This window comes from Onychomys torridus, chromosome 8, assembly GCF_903995425.1.
Source record: "Onychomys torridus chromosome 8, mOncTor1.1, whole genome shotgun sequence".
Lineage (NCBI taxonomy): Eukaryota > Metazoa > Chordata > Mammalia > Rodentia > Cricetidae > Onychomys > Onychomys torridus.
The window spans coordinates 57,888,129-57,898,294 of record NC_050450.1 but is presented as its reverse complement, the minus strand read 5'-3'; the positions used below and the strand labels follow the sequence as shown (position 1 = coordinate 57,898,294).

The 10,166-nt window shown below is 50.6% G+C and overlaps 2 protein-coding genes across 7 annotated transcripts in view; one reads left to right on the top strand and one right to left on the bottom strand.

Annotated features, from left to right (window-relative positions):
* The window catches only part of LOC118589106 (atherin-like), a 31,050-nt gene that overhangs the window by 19,631 nt on the left and 1,253 nt on the right, over positions 1 to 10,166 (bottom strand). For 2 of the 6 annotated variants that reach the window (XR_004945642.1, XR_004945641.1), the window contains exons 2-3: positions 8,064 to 8,293; positions 7,670 to 7,793 (exon numbers count right to left, since the gene is read on the bottom strand). The exons of 2 other annotated variants lie outside the window; for them this stretch is intronic. Coding sequence is in view for 1 of the 4 variants with exons in the window: in XM_036196029.1 (XP_036051922.1) it covers positions 8,278 to 8,293 (16 nt within the window). In the remaining 3 variants the exon portion in view is untranslated. Of the gene's footprint in view, positions 1 to 4,294; positions 4,321 to 7,669; positions 7,794 to 7,813; positions 8,294 to 10,166 lie in introns of those variants that run through there. 2 more of the 6 variants (XR_004945643.1, XM_036196029.1) reach the window with 2 other exon arrangements.
* Positions 355 to 9,606, top strand: Senp3 (SUMO specific peptidase 3). The gene is made up of 11 exons (XM_036196022.1): positions 355 to 697; positions 1,522 to 2,232; positions 3,065 to 3,304; positions 3,406 to 3,517; positions 3,855 to 4,002; positions 4,116 to 4,163; positions 5,257 to 5,334; positions 8,145 to 8,282; positions 8,467 to 8,550; positions 8,677 to 8,727; positions 9,098 to 9,606. Exons 2-11 carry the CDS (start codon positions 1,533 to 1,535, stop codon positions 9,206 to 9,208), a joined length of 1,710 nt encoding a protein of 569 aa, XP_036051915.1. The 5' UTR covers positions 355 to 697; positions 1,522 to 1,532; the 3' UTR covers positions 9,209 to 9,606.

Sequence of the window (10,166 nt, the reverse complement as noted above, 5' to 3'; positions counted from 1 at the left end):
AAAGTTAAAAAAGTGAGTGTTGCCCCGCGGCCCGCCTCCGTTTCCCCAAGCGCCAAGCCTCGGGCCCGTGGGCCCCGACACCCTGGCCACGCTCTGGGAAGCCCACTGCATCTCCCCGAGCTCAGGCCACGGGGGGAAACGGGGAGCACCGTACGGCTACGACGTACGTACAACGTGAGGCCGGGCGCGACACGCAGGCGTAAAAGGGCGACGGGGGGCGGGGGGGGGGGCACTGCCACGCGCGGCAAGCCCGGCCACTGCGCAGGCTCGGCGGGCTCGGCGGAGGGCCCGGGGGCGGGGCCGTCGGGTGGGCCGCACGCTCCAGGTAGGCGGGGCCGGGCGGGGGCTGGCCGCGCCGGCGCCGCTCGCCGGGTGTGACGTACTAATTCTGCGCCGCCCTCGGCGGTGGGCCTGGGGCTCGCGGGAGGGGAAGGAGGAGGAGGAGGAGGAGGAGGGGTGGTGGCGGCGGCGGTGGTGGAGGTGGAGGAGGTGGAGGTGGAGGCTAGAGCCGCACCAGGGGCGGCCGCGGCGGGGCGGCACGGCGCGCGGCCCAGAGCGTTGGCATCGTGTCCTGAGACGGCTCCACCTGAAGACAGCAGGAGTGGCGGGGTCGCCGCCGCCGTCCGAAAGATGAGCCGGGAAGCCTGAGGCGGAGACACCCGCCTTGGGGCCCGTGTGGCCGGCTTCCCCGCCCCGGGTGAGGACGCCCCTTCCCCTCCCCCCGCCCTTCTGTGGTCTCTAACATTCCTGGTCTTTGCTCGCACCCAACTGGGCCCAAGAGGCCCGACGAGGGACTTAAGACCCGTGCGTGCCGAGCCGCCCTAGGTTTCAGAACTAGACCGGGGGATACTGGGAAGCCACCGGGTCCCCCGGGGTAAGGCTGGAGCGGGGGTGGGCTGCCTGGCTCCCACGGCTTCGGTCTGTCCCATCTCCTCGTGTCGGTCGCTAAGCCCCGATTCGGTTCACTTCCAGTTTTCTTCGAAATCATCTCCTATCACTCTCTCCTGAGCCACAACCCTGGCAGCAGCCTTCCCCACACCTGAGGCGCGTGTGTCCCCTCCCCCATACCATTCCAGAGTGAAAGGGAACTTACCACTCGGGAACAAAGTTTTCCTGGTGGAGGTTGTCTTCCAAGATACACCCATATCGGGGTTCCCGTGGAGCCCTTTTCCTGAGCAAAGTAACCCAAGGCTTACCCTAAGGACACCCATAGTGGCATTAAAGTGGAGCCTGGAAATACTGGGTTTCACCTATGGAGCTTAGAAATAAAGTCTCTAAGGCCTGCCACTTGGTCATTTTCCACTGCGTCTCACCTGGGCGAGGGAAGAAATGACAGTCTCTGAAGGGTTCCCTGTGGACCAGGTTAGCTGAGAAGAGCCGAAGTTAGGAGTATTTAGATTTTTCTTTATTTGTATCTGAAATCAGGGGAAATGCTGAAAACAGTTATTTTAGAGGAACGAGTAAAGGAGTAGGAGGTTCTGATTCTGGCATTCAAGCTTTCTTTTTCTTTTTTTAAAACAGAGTACTGGAAGATGAAAGAGACTATACAAGGGACCGGGTCTTGGGGGCCTGAGCCTCCGGGACCCGGCACCACTTACTCAAACCCCAGACGAGAACGTCTTCGTTGGCCCCTGCCCCCTAAGCCCCGGCTCAAGTCAGGTGGCGGATTCGGGCCGGATCCTGGGTCAGGGACCACAGTGCCAACTAGACGCCTCCCTGCCCCTCGGCCCTCTTTTGATGCCTCAACTAGTGAAGAAGAGGAAGAGGAGGAGGAGGAAGAGGAGGAGGAGGAAGTAGCAGCTTGGAGGCTACCCCCTAGATGGGGCCACCTGGGGGCCTCCCAGCGTCCTCGTCCTGTGCGACCCTCTCATAGAAAAACCTGCTCACAGCGCAGGCGCCGAGCCATGAGAGCCTTCCAGATGCTGCTCTACTCAAAAAGCACCTCGTTGACATTCCACTGGAAGCTTTGGGGGCGCCACCGAGGCCGGCGGCGGAATCTGGCACACACCAAGAACCATCTCTCACCCCAGGAAGGGGGTGCAACGCCACAGGTGCCATCACCCTGCTGTCGTTTTGATTCTCCCCGGGGGCCACCCCCACCCCGGCTGGGTCTGCTAGGTGCTCTCATGGCTGAGGACGGGATGAGAGGGTCTTCACCAGTGCCCTCTGGGCCCCCCATGGAGGAAGATGGACTAAGGTGGACCCCCAAATCTCCTCTGGACCCCGACTCTGGTAAGGGGAAATGGAGTGGGAAGGGTGAAGAGCCTGGAGCACCAGGAGTTTGGCTGTGGTGAGAACTAGGCCTAAGGACAGCAGAGTGAGGCATCCACAAGAGCTGTGAAATGATCTCATTAAGCCTTCATTTGAAAGGCCGGGCTCTGGTACACACCTGTAATCCTATCACTTAGGAGGCTAAGACGGGAACAGTGGGTCAAGGCCTGGCCTGGCTGCAAAGAAAGCTCCTATGCTGTGGGAGTGGGGGAACCTCATTTTGAGCAGGAATGGCGCCTGGAACACAGGAAGAGGAAACAGACCCTTAAGTAGCTGTCCTATGGTCCGCAGTACAGATGACACAGGGCTTAGGAACGTCAGTGTTGTCCCCTCCAAAGGCACCCTCCTCTTGGCTTATGCTAGTCTCCACAGGTCACTCACTGAGCTTGTGGGGTGTGAGCTCACAAGTAGGGTAAACCATCCGTAGACTTCGATATTGTTATTTAGAATATTTCCTCTTTGGAGAACTCTAGCCAAATAATTTCTCATCCTTGTTAATATTATTGATTCTTCTACACTGTACTTCATTAGGGGTTAGGCATATATTGGTGGTAGATATTTTTGAAATCTCTCTGAATCCCAGTTGTTTGCTTTCCTCCTGCTTGTGACTAGGAACTACTACTCTTTCCTTCTGTAAACTCTGGTCGTCCTTACGTTAGGCTTTAGAGGTCTGCGTTCCATAAGGTTTCTATTGCTAGGTCCTGTGTCAGTCAGTCCTGTGCTCATCTTTGTATGTAGCAGCTCTTTTCCTTGGGCTGATTTCTCATCCCTATCCTTTTTCCATGCTTTACAGGCCTCCTCTCATGTGCTCTGCCTAATGGTTTTGGGGGACTCTCTGGTCCTGAAGGGGAGCGCAGCCTGGCACCCCCTGATGCCAGCATACTCATCAGCAATGTGTGCAGCATTGGGGACCATGTGGCTCAGGAACTTTTTCAGGGCTCTGACTTGGGCCCTGTGGAAGAGGCAGAGCGGCCTGAGGAGAAAGCGGGCCAGCATAGCCCCCTGCGGGAAGAACATGTGACCTGCGTGCAGAGTAAGCCTTTAGAGGGGCTTAAGTCTCCTTTTCTGGGCCAGCTCCTAGATTGGGGTCTAAAGAAAGGCCTCACCCTACTCTTCTCTCCTACCTCTATTTAGGCATCTTAGATGAATTCCTTCAAACTTACGGTAGCCTCATCCCCCTCAGCACTGATGAAGTTGTAGAGAAGTTGGAGGACATTTTCCAGCAGGAGTTTTCTACGCCCTCCAGGTGAGGTTTGAAGGCAGGGCCGGGACCTTAGGGAGGGAGACTGTTTTTCCTCCTCAGGGATGTATGCGGGTATACAAGCTACAGCTGCAAGAGAGGTGGGGCTACAGAGGAAGTGCCGAGCCTTACAAGACAATTGGGAGGAACTTCTTGTAGGATACCGTGAGACACTGAAAAGTTTATGCCTGATCTGTCCTCTTTCTGGGGAGTGGGAGACCCGGAAAAGGACTTGTGAAAAAGAACAGTTGTTTTAGAATCTTACTCTAGACAGTAGTGGGTATTTCTGTCTGCCCCATCCGCATTAGCTCTTGTATGATTTGCAAACCTTTGGCCTATTCAGGAAGAGTCTGGTACTACAGCTGATCCAGTCCTACCAGCGGATGCCAGGCAATGCCATGGTAAGGGGCTTCCGGGTGTCCTACAAACGACATGTGCTCACCATGGATGACTTGGGGACCTTATATGGACAGAACTGGCTCAATGACCAGGTAAGAGGAAGATAAAGGCTTGGAAAGGCCTTTGGAGAGTGGAGGCTTGCGTAGGGAGCCTGTACCCATGCCATACCCCCAGAGCAAGTTGCCTCCTCCTTCCTTTTCCCCAGGTGATGAACATGTATGGGGACCTGGTCATGGACACAGTCCCTGAAAAGGTAGGTCCAACCAGATTTTTTCTTTTCTTTTTAAGATTTATTTATTATGTATAGTGTTCTGTCTGCACACATCCCTGCAGGCCAGAAGAGGGCACCAGATCTCATTATAGATGGTTGTGAGTCACCATGTGGTTGCTGGGAATTGAACTCAGGACCTCTGGAAGAACAAGCAGTGCTCTTAACCTCTGAGCCATCTCTCCAGCCCCAGATTTTTCTTTTTCTTTTCTTTTTTTTTTTTTTTTTTTGAACCAGGGTTTCTTTGTATAGCTCTGGTTTTCCTGGAACTTGAAATGCAGACCAAGCTGGCCTTGAACTCAGAGATCCCTGTGCCTCTACTTCCCCAGTGCTAGTATTAAAGGTCTCTGGCGCCAAACAGATTCTTTAATCCCCAGAACTCTTGCAATTCTTAGCAAGTTTTTACATCCTCTTTCATCTCTTCCATTTTCTATAACTAGGGTCTGTGTTTTGGGAGGAGGAGGAAGTGGTAATCGGTTTATTTTTTGGTTTTCGAGACAGGGTTTCTCTGTAGCTTTGCTCCTTTCCTGGAACTCACTTTGTAGCCCAGGCTGGCCTTGAATTCTCAGAGAATTCAAGTCACAGATTCCTGGCTCTGCCTCCCAAGTGCTGGGATTAAAGGCGTGCACCACCACCGCTTGGCTGATTTATTTTAAATCTGTAAGCAAATCTTTAGTGTTTTAAATAATTGAGACAGGGAATTATCTGTAAGAGAAAGTTAAAAACAGTTCCATGTCAGGCAGTGGTGGCACACACCTTTAATCTCAGCACTCAGGAGGCAGAAGCAGGAATCTGTGACTTCAAGGTCAGCCTGGTCTACAAAAACTGAGTTCCAGGACAGCCAGAGCTGTGAGGGAAACCCTTTCTCAAACCAAAAAAACAAAAAGAAAAAAAGCAAACAAACAAAACCATCACCACCATGCCCACAGCTCCACTTTACTAGTAAGTGAATTAGAGCGGCAGTTGTTGAAGCCATTCCCTCGGGCCGCTAGGAGGTGGACTGTGGATTGGGAGCGTGGAAGGGAATCGGGGCGGCTCTGACCGCCTCTGACCTCTCCGGCATTTGTCTTTGGTACAGGTGCATTTCTTCAACAGTTTCTTCTACGATAAACTCCGCACCAAGGGTTATGACGGGGTGAAAAGATGGACCAAAAATGTGAGTCATGAGTTCACAGCTGCTTGTGCAGCGCCTTGTCTCTTTGAGAGTTTTGCTTTCTTTGAACCCTTTCCCCAACGCTGGTTATCATTCTGCTAAATATGAAATGTCTTGTGTGCCAGGCACTATTGTAGGAACTAAGGGTACAGTATTAAATAAGGAAATGATCTTGCCTTGATAGGATGAGGATAAGTTAATCTCAGCGAGTCATAAAGTGCTGTGAACCTATTAAAACAGTACTAGACAGCGCAAAAGTAAGAGGCGCTTGAGGTCCATAGCTGAGTGATAGGAGTCACCTGTGCAGTCTGGGAACCAGTGCTCTCAGAAGAAGAATATGCTTGGAACACAGTGACTAAGGTAGATTGATAGAGAAGATTGTGTGTGGCGTGTAAGGTAAGCTGAGAAAGACAGGTGTTACTCTGGGTACATTCAGAAGCCATTTTAAAATTAACTGCATTTCTACCGTGTGGATGTATGAGCCATGGTAGGCATGTGGAGGTCAGAAGACAACTTAGAAGAATCAGTTCTTCCCTTCTGTTATGTGGGTTCCAGAGCTCAAACTCAGGTAGTGAGGTTGGGTGGGAGCACCTTTGCTGTTGAGCTGTCTCACCAGCCCTAGTGGACTAGAATGCTTCATGTGTGATGCTCCTGTTCGTGATGGGATGAAAGGGGAAGGTGGTCCAGGTGAAGTCACTGGACTGGAGTGCCAAAGGGAGAGCTGGGAGGGATTCCTCTATGTTTGACATGTAGAACCAGTAGACTTTCTTGGCAGGTTGCATGTGGGAGATGAGGAGAGCAGTGGAGGATAGTACCTGGGTTTGGGGCTTAAGTAACAGGAAAAATTGGTACAGGAGCAGCTTTAGGGTGGATTCCAGAATTTCTGTAGGTTGATTTGCCCTATTTGAAAGGCCAGGAAATCTCTACAGTGACAAAGGAGCATTGGTTCTAACACCCATTTGCCTGCCTGCCTCCTGTCACCTAACACTACCTCCCTACCTCTATCTCCCTGCCTCTCTCCCCCCTCCCCAGAACTACAGCTATGCGACACTTACCACTGGACTACTGTCCTAACCATCGCTCTGGTTGTAGTTTTTGTGCTCAGGTTTACTCAGACCTGGTGAGCCTTGTTTCTTTCAGTAGAGGCAAGCGTGACAGTGTAGTGGAAACTCTAGATCTCTGTGTACCTGAGTTAAATATTTCTGTGCGTGGGTCAGTGAGCCCATCAGGTAAAGATACTGCTGTCAAACCTGATGAATTGAGTTTGAACCCTGGGACTTAGATGGTGGAAGGAGAGAATCAACTTGTCCCCTGACCCCCACACATATATCATGGCATGTGTGCCCTCCTCCCAATAATGAACACAAAAAATCTCTCCTGTAACTGGTGCTTACTTTTGTGACCTTGAGCAATTGCTTGCCCAATTGGCAGTTTTGTGTCTTGAATGACACAGAATTTGTGTTAGGGTGACTACAAACATGAACTGAGCATTTCTTTCAGGCCATGTGTCCATGTGGATAGTGACTGGTTTACTCCCTATAATAAATAAAGACAGGTATTTTTGCTCTCTCCCTCAGAAAAGGCAACATAGAGAAGGTTAAGTAGCTTGCTCCTGGTCACCTGGACCAGTACGTGTAGAAGCTGGATTTCAACCCTGGCAATGTGGCACCAAAATCCTGAGTCTATTTTGTTTTTGCTTTAATTATTATTATAAAGTGTGTATGAGTGTTCTGCCTGCATGAATGTCTACACCTACATGCGTGCAGTGCCGTAGAAGCAAGAAGGGACCATTGAATCACTGAAACTTAAGTTACAGATGGTTGTGAGCCATCATGTTGGTGCTGGCAATTGAACCCAGGTCCTTAGGAGGACTAGCCAGTGCTTTTAACTTGTGAACCATCTCTCTTGCCCCAGAGTCTGGGTTTTTACCTAGACTTTTTTCTTCAATGCATGAATACCTGGTACCACACAGGATCTTGTGTAGCAGAGGCTGGCCCTGAACTCCTAATTCTTCTTCCCAGCTGCTGGAATTACAGGGCACGTGCTTATTCTGATACTATTCTTATTTCTAACTTTCTTCTTCACCATCAAATATCTCAACATCAGCCAGGTGTGATGGTGCATGCTTGTAATCCAAGTACTAAGGAGGGAGAATCAGGAGGATCTCTGAGTTCAAGGCCAGCCTGGTCTACATAGTGAGTTCCATGACAGCCAGGGCTGTGTAGAGAGACTCTGTCTAAAAAAAAAAAAAAAAAAAAAAAAAAACACAAGCAACATCCGTACTAGGGAGATATCTCAGCCTGTAGAGTGATTACGAGGACTTGGGTTTGATCCTTACCTAAAAAAGCCAGGCCACTGGTAACGGCAATATCAATCCTGTGGAAGTGGAGATAAGAGGATTCCTGGGACTTGCTGTCCAGCCTGCCAAGCTTACTCATTGCGTCCTACGTCAGTGAGGGACCCTGTCTTAAACAAAAGGTCAACACTGAGGAAGGATGCTGTCAGATCCCTGGCCTCTATATGCATGGCACACATAACACATATACAGAGAATCTCAACAACAGGGTAGGAACGTAATACAGTAGTAAAGTGCTTGCTTAGCATGCAGGAGACCCTGCATTGTATACCAAGCACTGGTTCCTTGCCCAACCCCTCACCCCCAAAATAAGTATTAACCTCTGAAGCTGAGCCTTCTCTCACAATCTAGGGTCTGTATTTTATGACTCCTTTACCTGTTCCATAGTCTCTCTTTAGAGTCCTCATTGCAGTCAGCAGTTTTCTGTTGTTTCTGACCTCCAGCCCTCTCTCTTCAGGTGGACATCTTCAATAAGGAACTACTGCTAATCCCCATCCATCTGGAGGTGCACTGGTCCCTTATCTCGGTTGATGTAAGGCGGCGCACCATCACCTATTTTGACTCCCAGCGCACTCTAAATCGCCGCTGCCCTAAGGTTTGAGGAGGCTGTGGGGAAACAAGTAGTAAAGATGTAGGGCAATGTGGGAACAAGCCATTTCAGGAAGAACCGTGGGCTTGGAGTCTGAGGAGTGCCATGGGCATGGTGTTTGCCACCATTATACTCTGCATTCTGCTGGTAAATGATGAAGGCATCACTTTCTTTTTCCCTGCCCACATAGCATATTGCCAAGTATCTGCAGGCAGAGGCTGTAAAAAAAGACCGACTGGATTTCCACCAGGGCTGGAAAGGTTACTTCAAAATGGTGAGTTTCCAGAGGGAAGTGGACCAGTGTAACGGTGAGGGTAGTGGACAGGAGGCAGAAAGTGAATTCATAACCTCTGCGAGTCTCCCAAGTGAACAACAGGTCCTTGCTTTTTCTATTCCCTAGAATGTGGCCAGGCAGAATAATGACAGTGACTGTGGTGCCTTTGTGTTACAGGTAAGCAAATGACGAGGCCTCCTTAGCTCGAGTCAGTGGCTTAGGGGTTGTTGGGAGGTTCGTGCCTCATTGGTTCAGCCAGATTGTAGAGTAGGGAGTACCTTTATGTGTTAGAGCACAGAAACCCTGATTTCATCAGTGTTCTCCAGCTTTGGTCCTGATAGAGGCTTCCCTACATCCTCCCCCAACTCAGTGTATTTTCTCCCACTTGAACACTGGATAGATTGTGATGAAGAGGTTTTCAGCCCCAGGCTGTTAGACACCAATGCCAGTCTGTTTGAGAAATGGGTTTCTGCAAACTGTAGTGCAGGCCCTGACGGGGCAGTGTGCTCTGTCACTGGTTCTCATGATCTGCTTTGTTCACACCCAGTACTGCAAGCACCTGGCCCTGTCTCAGCCATTCAGCTTCACCCAGCAGGACATGCCCAAACTCCGCCGCCAGATCTACAAGGAGCTCTGTCATTGCAAACTCACTGTGTGAGCAGCAGACCCCAACCCTTAGCCAATGAATGGGCAGGGGACAAGGGAGACCCTTCCCCAGAAACTCCGGTTCCTTCTGTCTCCCCACCCAGTTCCCTTTGGATTTTCATATTTAAATGTTTTGATTTCTGTATTTTGTTCTCTTTGCAAGAATGTTGATTTCTGATGGGAAGGGAGTGGCCACATAAGAGTCCTTTTCTCCCTCTCTAGAGGAATGTTGCCTTGTGACCTAGATGGAGCATCCATTCCTCCTTCCATGTTCAGGGGGCAGGAAAACTGTGGGGGTGGTGGGCGGGCAAAGGGATTACTGCCTGCCAGATGTTCAAACTTTTTTTTATATAAATATATATATAAAATGCCACGGTCCTGCTCTGGTCAATAAAGGATCCTTTGAAGATACGTAAGTGGTGGTCTTCCTTGAGGGGCCTTTAAATAGTGGATGTGCTCTATCTCAGGCCTTCCAGCTAGTGCTGTTCAGCCGCCCCTTTTTCAGGTCTTAAGATCTCAAAAGCCAGCTTTCTATATGTGCCAATACTTCATCATCCAAACGTATCTCCAGGGCAGCGTGGCAGAGGGCCAGAAGACGTGGAATTAAGCCTCAAAAATAAAGGGAGCCTGAGAGACGCTGGGAACAGACACCAAAAGAGTCATTGATGGAGTGGGCCAAGTGCCCTGACAGCAAACCTTTAACCTTTTAGCCCAGAAATGGGTTCCACCCTTTTCCCCCCAGCTAGGGAACTTCTATCCCCTGGGATATCCATACTGGTTCTAGCATTCTTGCTGCACTGTGAACACCAATCTTTACTGAACGGAAGAATAAAACTTGAGCCCTGCAGAAACATGCAGCAGAGATGTAAAGGGAAGTGGTAGTCCCGAGTGCCCGGAAGTCCCCAGAAGTCCCCAGAGGCTAAGGCCTCACCCCCGCCGCTTGATAGGACCTGCTGAACCACATGACTAAG